The 13,685-nt window shown below is 47.3% G+C and overlaps 1 protein-coding gene across 1 annotated transcript in view; it reads right to left on the reverse strand.

Moving 5' to 3' along the window:
- LOC125715303 (zinc finger protein 239-like) overlaps positions 1 to 695 on the reverse strand; it is a gene marked incomplete at its 3' end in the record, with an annotated part of 30,600 nt that extends 29,905 nt beyond the window's left edge. The window contains exons 1-3 of the mRNA XM_048986612.1: positions 678 to 695; positions 412 to 529; positions 163 to 299 (exon numbers count right to left, since the gene is read on the reverse strand). Coding sequence (XP_048842569.1) covers positions 163 to 299; positions 412 to 529; positions 678 to 695 — 273 coding nt within the window. The remainder of the gene's footprint in view (positions 1 to 162; positions 300 to 411; positions 530 to 677) is intronic.
- Positions 696 to 13,685: the final 12,990 nt, after the last annotated feature.

Genomic DNA, 13,685 nt, shown 5'->3' on the forward strand with positions numbered 1-13,685 from the left:
TAGGAGCTGCAAGAGTTCCAGGTCGACACAGCCCAGAAACCCAAACCAGGCCCCGGAACTTTTGCCTTATCCTTTAGCGACACAGATGAATGCCTGACACCGTTTGAAGGAATCACCCGTCACAGCAGGAAACCTCTGACTGGCAGTATCACCTCCACTCGCCTTGTCCCCCGGGCTCCTTCTCAGAAGGTGAGAAGTCCACTCCTCCGAATTGCTGCATTTGTCGCCGCCCAACCTCTCCGTCATCACCCCGCTGGATCGGCTGCTTCTCATGAACACTGGGGTGGTGGAATTCAGCCCTAGAGAAAACACAGTTGCAGACTATGCAAATTTCCCACTGGTGGGACTAATAAAGGCTCTCATTGCACTCTTGGTACTCATCCAAGTCTAATTCCGGAGCCCAAAGCCTACCCATATCCAACATGGCCTGGTGGTTCCTCTTCATGTTCCTGTAGTGCACCTTCTCGCATCTCTGCAGCTGAACCCATTCAGCCTTGGAGAAATAGGCCCGGATATCCGCATAATCCTCCTGCATGGGGATAGGGTTTTCCATGAGGCTGCTTCATGCTTTACAGAGTAGGCACAATGACACTGAAAGGCCACTGCACCCACTGGCTATGTCAGATACAACAGGCCGTCCTCAGTTTTAGCTGTCAGTTCTCCCCCAGTTGCCTTACCTCATCTGACAAACTCATGCCCGAAGCCCATTCCATCCTATGCAGCAACCAAGTTCACGTTCCCACCTGAAATGTGTAATAAAATGTCAAATATGCAGAGGTGCGTAGGGACGAGGTACACTTAATCAAGTGACTTGTTGGGGAGGAAATCTTAGTGTATTCAGTGAACGTTTTGTAGTCTTACTTGAGTATATCTGCCAAATGAAATGCATTTTCTCCTGCATCTCATCTTTCGTTGACTTATGTGAGGCTGTTACCAGTGGTATCCAGCCATCCCATCAAGGCGGTTTTCCTCCCCAAACCATTCCAGCTCATACCACAGCTGACTTGCATGCAAACCACAAGCAAGATCAACAAGAGATTACTGAACTAGAACATGAATGCATTTTGCAGTCCACTTTCATCCTTGCCATGAGGGAAAGTTGGGGTCCCGCCAGACAAAGAAGCCTACCCCAGCTAAGAATAACTGGTAAATAAATTGACAGCAAATGTTATTCAGCTGAGATAGGGAACACAGGCTTAACCTTTGGATCATTTTAGGATTTGACAGGTGGTAGGGAACGATTTTCTTCACGTGAGAACGTAGGATAGCCAGCAGAGACCCCTGCCAAAAGAACTAAACCCTTTTAGTGCATTTATGGACATATTTGTTTTGCTTTTTAAAAGAAAACACTTTCTTAAATGCAAAAATAAAATGATGTCAAAATTATACATATATCTAAAAGTATACATATATCTTTAAGGCATGAATTAAAATGGCCTTTACTCTCTGTGTTCTTGTACATTTGTAGGAGGCGTAAAAAAGTCCTGACAGGATTGTATCTCCTGAATGAGTGAATGTTTGTGTGTGTAAGTGAACGTGAGTAAGATCTGTGTGTGTTTAAGTGTGTTACAGAATGAGTGTGTGTGTGTGTGAGCCTTTAAAGGAGCATGTGGCGGTTGGATAATTCAGTGTCTCAGTTTCACTAACCCAAGGCTGTCAGGGGGTAAATTTTTATGTTATATTTATATCATAATTATGTAATACTCCATCCATCCATCCATCCATCATCTCCCGCTTGATCCGGTCGGGTCGCGGGGGCAGCAGCCTCAGCAGGGAGACCCAGACTTCCCTCTCCCCGGCCACTTCGTCTAGCTCCTCTGGGGGGACCCCGAGGCGTTCCCAGGCCAGCCGAGAGACATAGTCTCTCCAGCGTGTCCTGGGTCTTCCCCGGGGCCTCCTCCCAGTGGGACATGCCCGGAATACCTCCCCAGGGAGGCGTCCCGGAGGCATCCTGATCAGATGCCCGAGCCACCTCATCTGGCTCCTCTCGATGCGGAGGAGCAGCGGCTCTACTCTGAGTCCCTCCCGAATGACTGAGCTCCTCACCCTATCTCTAAGGGAGAGCCCAGCCACCCTGCGGAGGAAACTCATTTGGGCCGCTTGTACCCGCGATCTCGTTCTTTCGGTCACTACCCAAAGCTCATGACCATAGGTGAGGGTAGGAACGTAGATCGACTGGTAAATCGAGAGCTTCGCCTTTTAGCTCAGCTCTCTCTTCACCATGACAGACCGATGCAGCGCCCGCATGACTGCTGACGCCGCACCGATCCGCCTGTCGATCTCCCGCTCCATCGTTCCCCCACTCGTGAACAAGATCCCGAGATACTTAAACTCCTCCACTTGGGGGAGGACCCCATCCCCAACCCGGAGAGAGCACTCTACCCTTTTCCGGCTGAGAACCATGGTCTCGGATTTGGAGGTGCTGATTCTCATCCCAGCCGCTTCGCACTCGGCTGCGAACTGCTCCAGTGAGAGCTGAAGGTCACGGCTCGATGAGGCCAACAGAACCACATCATCCGCAAAAAGCAGAGACCTAATCCTGAGGTCACCGAACCGGACGCCCTCAACGCCCTGGCTGCGCCTAGAAATTCTGTCCATAAAAACTATGAACAGAATCGGTGACAAAGGGCAGCCCTGACGGAGTCCAACCCTCACCGGAAACGAGTCCGACTTATTGCCGCCCATGCGGACCAAACTCTGGCACCTGTCATACAGGGACCGAACCGCCCTTAAAAGGGAGCCCGGTACCCCATACTCCCGGAGCACTCCCCACAGGACCCCACGAGGGACACGGTCGAATGCCTTTTCCAAGTCCACAAAGCACATGTAGACTGGTCGGACAAACTCCCATGAACCCTCCAGAACCCTGCTGAGAGTATAGAGCTGGTCCACTGTTCCACGGCCAGGGCGAAAACCACACTGCTCCTCCTGAATCCGAGGTTCGACAATCCGGCGGACCCTCCTTTCCAGGACCCCCGAATAGACCTTACCAGGGAGGCTGAGGAGTGTGATCCCCCTGTAGTTGGAGCACACCCTCCGGTCCCCCTTCTTAAAGAGGGGGACCACCACCCCGGTCTGCCAGTCCAGAGGTACTGCCCCCGATGTCCACGCGATGCTGCAGATGCGTGTCAACCAGGACAGCCCCGCAGCATCCAGAGCCTTGAGGAACTCTGGGCGAATCTCGTCCACCCCCGGGGCCCGGCCACCGAGGAGCTTTTTGACCACCTCAGCGACCTCCACCCCCGAGATAGGCGAGTCCACCCCCAAGTCCCCACACTCTGCTTCCATATCGGAAGGCGTGTCGGTGGGATTGAGGAGGTCTTCGAAGTACTCCCTCCACCGACCCAAAACGTCCCGAGCTGAGGTCAGCAGCGCACCATCCCCACCATAAATAGTGTCGATGCTGCACCGCTTTCCCGCCCGGAGCCGCCGGATGGTGGACCAGAATCTCTTCGAAGCCGTCCGGAAGTCGTTCTCCATGGCCTCACCAAACTCCTCCCACACCCGAGTTTTTGCCTCAGCGACCGCCAAAGCCGCATTCCGCTTGGCCTGCCGGTAGCCGTCAGCTGCGTCTGGAGTCCCACAGGCCAGAAAGGCCCGATAAGACTCCTTCTTCAGCTTGACGGCATCCCTTACCACCGGTGTCCACCAGCGGGTTCGGGGATTACCGCCGCGACAGGCACCGACCACCTTGCGGCCGCAGCTCCGGTCAGCCGCCTCCACAATGGAGGCACGGAACATGGCCCATTCGGACTCAATGTCCCCCGCCTCCCCCGGGATATGGGAGAAGTTCTGCCGGAGGTAGGAGTTGAAACTCTCCCTGACAGGGGATTCCGCCAGACGTTCCCAGCAGACCCTCACTATACGCTTGGGCCTGCCAGGCCTGGCCGGCTTCCTCCCCCACCAGCGGAGCCAACCCACCACCAGGTAGTGATCGGTTGACAGCTCCGCCCCTCTCTTCACCCGAGTGTCCAAAACATGCGGCCGCAAGTCCGACGACACGACTACAAAGTCGATCATCGAACTGCGGCCTAGGGTGTCCTGGTGCCAAGTGCACATATGGACACCCTTATGCTTGAACATGGTGTTCATTATGGACAGTCCGTGACGAGCACAGAAGTCCAATAACAAAACACCGCTCGGGTTCAGATCGGGGGGGCCGTTCCTCCCAATCACGCCCAATTACGTATGTAATACTATTCATATTAATCTAAATCTGCAAAATAATATTACTAAAGCCTTGAAATAGATCTAGTTGCGTAAACCCCATGCTTCCCTTTAGACTCACCCCTGCATGCTGCAGGTATCACTCCAACTAATGAAGCTGAAAACATGGCTTTTCTTCACCTTTCAGCTTAACAGCTGGTTTGATTACGGACTCTCACCAGCTCTTTACCAGTAAAGGTTTAGTAGCGATTGCAAGCACTGCTGTTGTTTTCTTTCACTCCACCTGAGTTCACCATCTCTGTAACAGAACCGTCTCTTTGCTCTTAGTGTACAGACAGGCTCCAGCTCCGTGTTAAACTACGACAGCATCATTTTGACTGCTGTTGTGTTAACAGTGTTTTTACTGAGGAAAACTAGGGGCTGCTTAGGCTGAATCTTGTTATACTTTTCACGCTTACTTTGTATACTGGTTCCACTCTGTGGACTGGTTCCATAGACTGGGTGCTTTCTGTTGAGATGTTGAATCATTGACGTTGTGCTATTGTGGTAAACTAATTCGGTTTTACAATGGACACACTGTATAGTATTTTCGCTTTTCTTTTGTTTGAAATGTTCCCAAACTTTAGACAGACATTTTTCGTCTTTCTATGACTGTCCTCACTATTTTCCCCGTCTTCCTCCATTGCGCCATCAAATCAACCCTGCTACACGTAATGCAGAATAAGCACTGTGCGACAGTATTAATCCTCTGAGTGAAACACGCTGATCACTAAGCAGCACATAGTTGTCCGGATTACACGAAGTATCGAAGCAAAGAATTTCCATCGAGATTTTTAGTAATCGAGTTATTCGAGTTACTCGAATCGTTGCAGCCCTAATTACGTGATTTTTTTTTACCCAATATAAGGCATTTTACATTTAAACAAAACTGCAACTTCTAAAGAATTAGAGTACATACATGTAAGCAAACACAAATTACGGAGTATTCCTAACTTTGGGCAACATATTAAAACTTTCTTCTGCAAGACGTCGGCACAAATATCCAAGATCGTCAACAGAAACATGACTGATGGAGCACATGTTTAATTATAAAAAGAACTACTTAACATTCTGACACTGTAATGGTACTTATAGCTAAGGAGTTCTCCTTCACCGTTTATTATTCTCTACACTGAGAAGAGTGACATCCATCTCCCGCCTGCTAGCCCTGCCTTCCACTTATCTCACATGCAGTTCATATCCGCACGAGCTGTAAGCCAATGAAATCTCCCCAATGGGTGTACCGTGGTTGTTTTTTGATTATTAGAAAAGGTAATATACCTGCGTTCAATTCTCTCTCTGAGGCGGAACTCGGATGAAAAAAAATCCCGTCGGAAACATGCCTCCTTTCTGACGTTGAAGTTGGACAGAATTTTCCTATCTGAGATATCCAAGATTGTGACGTTATTTCAGCATGGCGGTTTACACACATAATAATAATAATAATAATAATAATAATAATAATAATAATACATTTTATTTATAATGCCCTTTACATCCCAGGATCTCAAAGGGCTACAAGTTAAAATAAAAAGAGACAAAATAAATAGTTTAAAAGTAAACAAATTTAAAACCTCTAAGTGGAGGAACCAAAGGTTTTGTTAAAAAGAAAAGTCTTTAGATGCTTTTTAAAACAGTCAGTGGGTTGTGGTGCCCTCAGGAAGTCAGGGAGGGCATTCCATAGGCGTGGAGCAGCAGCACAGAAAGCCCCATCTCCCATAGTCTTCAGATTGGTTCTTGGTTTGTGGAGGAGGTTAGCCTGCGTAGAACGGAGGGAACGTGTTGCGCGTTGTGGGTTGATAAGTTCTTTGAGGTAGGGGGGGGAGGCATGTCCATGGACGCATTGGTGTGTAAGAAGCAAATCCTTATAGTCAATCCTGGCGGAGACGGGAAGCCAATGAAGTGAGTGAAGAATGGAAGTGATGTGCTCATGTTTTCGCACTCTCATCAGGATCCTTGCTGCAGAGTTTTGAATGTATTGGAGCCTCTGCAGGCTCTTGCTAGGTATCCCAAAGAGAAGTGCATTACAGTAGTCCAGTCTAGAGGAGATAAAGGCATGGACCAGCTTTTCGGCATCAGATAGGGAGAGAATGGGGTGGAGTTTGGAAATGTTCCGGAGATGGTAGGAGGAGGTTTTACAGAGATGGTTGATATGGGATTCAAAGGTGAGTTGGGGATCCATTTTTACGCCAAGATTTGTGACTGTTGATGAGAGAGAGATATTAGAGCCAGAGAAGATGATACTGGTTATGGGTGATGATTTTATCTGGTGAGGGGTGCCAACCAGAATGGCCTCGGTTTTGGAGCTGTTGAGTTGAAGGAAATTGTGATCCATCCAAACCTTTATCTCCTCCAGACAGACGGTGAGTTGAGATGGGGATGATGAGAGTGGCGTTGCCGCTGTGGCATTTACATAAAGCTGTGTATCGTCGGCGTAACAGTGAAAGAAAAATCCATGGCGGCTGATGACCTGACCGAGCGGAGAAAGGTAAAGAATGAAGAGCATGGGGCCAAGAACGGACCCCTGGGGAACGCCACAGGAGACTGTGTGTGGCTTTGAGGTGGAGTCACCCATAGCAAGGTACTCTATCCGGTTTGCGAGGTATGATTGAAACCAGCTGAGGGCAATGTCAGTGAGTCCAAAGGTGGAATGTAGTCGATTTAATAAGATGTCATGGTCAACTGTATCAAATGCAGCAGATATGTCCAGGAGAATAAGCAAGGAGGAAGAGCCAGCATCGGATGACATCAGGAGATCATTTGAGACTCTTACGAGTGCAGTTTCTGTACCGTGGTTTGTCCGGAAACCAGATTGGAATTTTTCATAGAGGTTGTTGAGTTTCAGGTGGTTATGCAGCTGGATGGCAACTACTTTCTCAATCACTTTGGATATGAATGGGAGATTTGAGATGGGCCTATAATTGGAAAGGATTTCTGGGTCCAGGTTGTGTTTTTTGAGAAGTGGTCTTATAATGGCTTTTTTTAAGACAGATGGGATATGACCAGTTTGAAGAGTTATTTATAACAGAGGTGATAAGGGGACTTAAGATAGTGATATGGGTCTGCACCAGGGAAGTTGGGAAAGGGTCCAAGGCACAGGTGGAGGGTTTCATCTTCCTGATGATGTTTTGCACCACTTCTGATGAAGCCAGAGAAAAGCAGTTTAGGCGCTGAGAAATAGCACATGTTGAGGAAATGGTTTGGATCTGAGGACCGGAAAGGGCAGAGCGAATATGTGCAATTTTGGATGTGAAATAATCCATGAAATTGTTGCACTGCTCTGCTGTGGTGCCAGTAAGTGGGAGGAGGGGTTGCAGTTCGAGGAGATGGTTAACAGTGGAGAAAAGCTGTTTGGAATTTCCCACACTATTTCTGATGGCATCAGAAAAAAATTTCGACCTTGCCTCTATGAGAGATTTCGAATATTTTTGTTGGTGCTCCCGGTAGGCTTGCTTGTGAACGGTAAGGCCAGATGCTTGATAGCGCCGCTCAAGAATCCGACCTGCTGTCTTCATTTTCCGAAGCCCATCTGTGAACCAGGGCGCTGAGCATGAGAAGGTCACAGCTCTGGTTTTAACAGGGGCATGGTGGTCCAGAAGGCTACTCAGATGGCTGTTATAGTAGTCCACTGCTTCATCAGCTGATGAAAAATGTGTGGAAAGATGCTGAAGGTCTGCTGCCACGTGTTCTGGGTTGATGTTTTTGAGGTTCCTAAAGCAGATATTGTGTTCAGGCTTGGTGAGGCTAGAAGGAGATGGCAACTCCATAGAAATTACCTTGTGGTCGGAGACGCCTAGGTCATACACCTGCAAGTTAGTGAGAGAAGCAGAGTTTGTGATGACCAGGTCCAAGGTGTGCCCCCTGTTGTGTGTAGGGACATCAACAAGTTGTTTTAAATTAAAGCAGTCGAGCAATTGAAGAAACTCAGCAGCAAGGCGACAAGTGGGGGGGTCAACATGGATGTTCAAATCTCCTAAAATGATGACTTACATCAGTAATTCTATTTTACAAATCTTAAAAATGTTTATAATTATTAATAAATGTAATTGCACATGATCGATTTAGAGAATACCATATCATTACCGTAAACAGTATCCTAGCATGCAATATCAGAATTTTACCAGACTTGTTAGGTTTTTTGGTTTGTTTATATTTCGCTTGCTTCTCAAAAAAAGAATATCGCTATGAATGTACCAAAATACTTTATAAAGCTTTTAATGTGGTTTGACTAGTTCCTGTTTCTTGTGTGTTTGTCTCTCGGAAATAATAATCTTACTCCAAAACTGCTGAAATATAAAGCAACATCACACAGCAGCGTATTCATGGAGGCAGCCAAGTTTGTTCCGAGTTGTGGCACTGTAGCTCGAACGGGAGATTGTCGGACGTGATGTCACTCAATTTGGAATTTCCAAGTTCTGAGAGATAATCGAACGAATCACATGGTCTTATTTGCGCACATTATGTTTGTTTTATTTGGAGAGAATATTTTAATTTTAGATTCGGTTCTTTAATTGTCTGTACTGTTGATCGGAAAAGCCCGCAACTGAGGGTTTGTTAATTTTCTGATTTAGCAAACCAACACGCTACTCCAGTACTCTTTTGTTCTGGATACTCCTTTACTCTCACTAAAGTAGTGAGACTTGAGTACTTTTAACAGGGTTGCTGCACAGACTTCAACGTCACAATTAAGACACAAGACCTCAAAAAGAAAAAAAATTGCATATACACAATTATTATTAAAAGATGGGCTACATTCGAACATTATCTCGAACATAATTACAAAGCTGTCCTCATTCACAGCTGACCTTAGCTCACGATGGACGAACGGTGTAATACTAATATAGATATATATGCGGTCTTATCCCTCCCGCAGGTGAACAACTTTACTATGACTGAATCCGGGAACATCGATCGAAACACTGTGTGTATTTCACTATTGGCTCTGTACAAATGATGTTGGCTCACCGCGTATAGAGACTAAAGCACTTCGGTCGTACTGTAAGTGTTGCTCTTGTTGAAAACTCAGAAAAAGATGTCGAACACAATACCTCCAAAGCTGTAACTTCGGCGGTGGTTTGAACTTCCAAAGCAGTATCTGGCGGACTAGACCCACACTGAACGTAGTTCTGGATGGGCAGTGAAGTCGTCTTTGAGGACTCATAGCGTTTGTGTTTCCCTGATGCACGATTTGTCTCGATCGCTCGAATACCCATATTACCCCATGTGTATGTCTTCTTGCAATACGAGCATTTAAAACCATGTCCAAAACAACTAGCTCGGTACATTAGCAGTCACAGCTACGAACCTATTCCCCACAAACGCCTTACCGTGCCGCAGATGCTTCCTCTTGTTAGTAACTAGAAAGTGGTTTCCCTTAACGATATTGTCCTGCGTCGCATTCAGCCATAATTAAAACCGCGACTGTAATATCTGCTGACCGCTGCAGCCTGATGGAATAATGGCGGCGCCTCCCCTTCCTTTTGAATTCGCTCGCTCCGCGCGCCGCATCCTGATTGGAGGGCAGCAAACAAGGTCGCCCGTGAGACAACTGCGTTACAAATACAGTACCAAATGCAAATACAGCAACTTCCGCATCATCTTTTAAACAGTATATTAGAAATATACAAACAATTTTGGGTAAATTGGATGGATTTACTGAGGGTCACATATGCCTCATTCAAGCTATCTGACGCTTTCCGGGGCTTGTATCATAAAGCCAGATCCCTTGTTTAGCCGATTGAGAATAAGCATTGTCGTGCACCAGGAAGAACCTAGGACCCACTGCACCAACGTAAGGTCTGACAGTGGGTTCAAGGATTTCATCCTGATACCTAATGGCAGTCATGGTGCCATTGTCTAGCCTGTAGAGGTCTGTGCAGCCCTCCATGAATATGCCTCCCCAGACTATCACTGACCCAACCCCCTCTGCTACTTAACTGACCATATCAATATCCCAGAAGTTTAATAGACTTGATGCTATACTCTGATTAAAAATTGTTCCTTAAATTTTTTTAAGCAGTGTATATTTTTCAAAGGGGGGAGGTTTAAGATGGCGGCCGGTGCATTCGTGTGTTTGTGGGGCTGAATCAAGATCTTTTGGTTTTCTCACCTAATACCTACTTGACAATGTTTACCTAAGCAACTTTGGCTTTGATAACCCTTAGTCATTAGCAACATCTACCTTTGAGCCCTTGGAGGGCGAAAAACCTGCCTGCCAGAGTGGTCACTGCCTCTGGCAGGGATGAGGGAGGCGCCTCTGGAGGGACAACCGGCGGTGGCGGGACTGGGAAGTCCCGGGAAGGGGATACGGGCGCGGTCCTCTTCGGGACCCGGGGTACTCGAGGGATCGAGTCCCTAACAGCCCTAAAACCCCCCCAATTCGCCATACGCTCGGGTCGGTAATTATACCGGCTCAGGGGCGGTAGCTGGTCCAGAGTGATCGGCTCTAGTTCAGGGAACGAGAAGGGTGTGTCCTCCTCGTCCTCGCTGGAAGCCCCGAGCCTCGCCAGGTAGTAGGCTCCCATGGGGAGCGGTTCAGGGACGGAGGCCCGGACGAGCTCCTCTCTCTCTTCCTCTCCGAGAGGCCAGGAGTGGGCGAGGGAGCACGTGCCCAGGCTGATGGGCTACGGCAGGGGCTTTCCTTTCCACTGCTTCCTCTTTTTCTTTCGGTCTGTCATTCTGTCACGGTAACGGCGAGACGAGCCGGACGGAAGATCGCTCAGGAAGCGCGAGCGATCCAAAAACAGGCAGGCAGGCAGGAATCGGGGCAAATGAGGGTTTAATAGGGACAGGCACGGACATCCACTAAAAAACACCACGAAACAACCATCAATGACAGACATGGAAACAGGGGAGACCAGGACTTAAATACAATAAAGCAGGGCAACATAACCGGACAGGGCTGGAAACAATCGGGGAAGCACACATGGGTAATCAGGGGGCGTGGCACACATGAGGAGCGGACGAGTCAGGCGTCACAGTCACCAGCACTCCCTAAAAAAGGAAAAGGTGAACCTAGTTTATATGAGCTGCAGGAAAATATCATGAGAATGATAGCAATCAAAATTAAAGTACCAATAGTCTTGCACAGTTATAACAAAGAATACAGAGTCTATTGAAGCTCTAAAAGAGCAGTCCGAATTTCTTGTTCAAGATATTCAGGAGATGAAGAAAGACGTCCAAACAGTCAAAACAGTTAATGCTAGTCATGAGAAGAGGATTTGGATATCAGTCCACGTCTTGCCCTGCCTTTTGTCCATCATTGATGTTAGTAGCGTTCCGATGTCCTGGTCTCCCCGTAGCCGTCTTCCCCTTAATAAATCCCCAGTTTTCCCCGACTTTCGGCTACCTATTTCGTTCTTCCCTGCCTGCCTACCCGTCCGCACCCGCGAATCCTGACAACTATACACCGATGACAATATGAATGTTCATAAACACGACACGATATTTTACGGCCCAGCCCAGTCGGATGCCGTTTCATCTTCACCGTCTTTTCCTTAATTAATTAGGCATATCATACTTTCAAAAAGTCCTTTTAAGGTCCCTTCTGGTGTCATCGCAGACATTGCGGCCCTGTCAGTCTCCAAGTCGAGTACTATCCCATCCCAACTACCTAGCTGGCCAGCTTGCAAGCTAACGGACCTTGTAGGTGCCCGCAGGCATCTTACGTTAAGCAAGATAAGTTTGGTGATAATTAATGCAGCTAGCGAAGTACTTACATAAAAACCTATTACTTGGGGGCGCAATAAGTTATCGGATTGACTAGTAAACGACAAGAAACATAAATAACACAATCAACAAAAATCTGCTGCCAAGTCAATCAGTACTTGTATTTCCCGCTGGCTCCATTTTGGACAGCAGTTAGACGAACTCTATCTGCATTCTATTAGTCATCCTGCTGGTCCTGGATGTAGTGGGTTGAATTTTGGACCGTATTTTAAACCACTGAAATTCTGGCAGCGTATTTGAAACAGCGAAAATAACGGGACTGAATATTGTAAAGCGCAAATAAGACGACTGAATATTACTGCTTGAATAATAAAGATGCGAATAAAACACATGGAATATTTTCAACTGAATTTCTTCTTTTCAAATTTATTTTGAAGCTAAATTAAGTTAACTGAATTCATGTGGTTGAATTATAAACACGCACTTTAAAATACGTATGTTTTGGAACTGAATTTTGGAAGCATTGTCATGTTGAGTATTCCGTAGCCACTATGAGAAACGTATATAAAGTTCTTATTAGCTGATATGACCCTCTTGGCTACTTAGTACCCTATACAACACAAGCAAAGATACTTGTGTAGCGCCTGTGGGACAAGAAAGGGGAGTGGGATGATCCCCATCTACCAGAGGAACTGCTGCACTCACGGCATACCTGGGAGGCAGAGCTGGAACACCTGCAAAAGATAGCATTACCCAGGTGTTACTCCAGCCCAGAAATGGACAACTCCAGCCGTATGAGAGACATCCATGTGTTTCGCAATGCCTCAGAGCAGGCATATGGACCTGTTGCTTATCTCAGGACTGAGGATAAAAGGGGCGACATCGAGGTCTCCTCTCTTGCGGCACGCTCCCGCGTCGCACCCCAGAAGCAGCAGTCCATTCCACGGTTGGAGCTGTGTGCAGCCCTCACAGGTGCGCAGTTTTACAAGGTTATATCCACTGAACTAACCCTTCCCATCCGTAGCTGCACATTGTGGTCTGACTCACTGACTGTCCTTACATGGGTGTTGTCGGATTCATGTCGCGACAAAGTATTTGTGGGTACTCGAGTTGCGGAGATCCAGGAGCTGACAGCGGGAGACAACCCAGTTGATGACATCACGCGAGGACTCGCTCATCTGGATATGTATGACGTCAGCCGAATGGACCCATGTGAAGTGTCCACCACATGGATGGGCTGTGAAGCCGAGCCCGACTGTATGTTATTTATGTTCACAGACCACACACTATTTTACACGTAATAAGTGATAACGGTTGCCGAAAACTCGCAAATAAGAGTCTTCATTAAAAGAAGTTTGAGTCATCCAGATTCTGTTTGCGGTTATATCAGAGTTCTAACCGAACTCCCCACAGTGGTTTGAATATACCTACTCGGCACACAAACGCTCCATTACATATATACTTATTATTTTGGTGATCGATTTAAATCATATTATTAACATTGGAAACAGACGTTAATAATGTATTTTAATGCTATAAGACGTTAATAGCATACGTTAATTTTATCATCCATCCATCCATTTTCCAAACTGCTTATCCTACTGGGTTGCGGGGGGTCCGGAGCCTATCCCGGATGCAATGGGCATGAGGCTGGCAACAACCCAGTATGGGGGGCCAGCCCATCGCAGGACACACTCACACACCATTCAATCTCTACGGGCAATTTAGCAAGTCCAATTAGCCTCAGCATGTTTTTGGACTGTGGGGGGAAACCAGGGTACCCGGAGGAAAACCCACGATGACATGGGGAG

Source organism: Brienomyrus brachyistius, chromosome 20 (assembly GCF_023856365.1).
Source record: "Brienomyrus brachyistius isolate T26 chromosome 20, BBRACH_0.4, whole genome shotgun sequence".
NCBI classification, from domain to species: Eukaryota; Metazoa; Chordata; class Actinopteri; order Osteoglossiformes; family Mormyridae; genus Brienomyrus; species Brienomyrus brachyistius.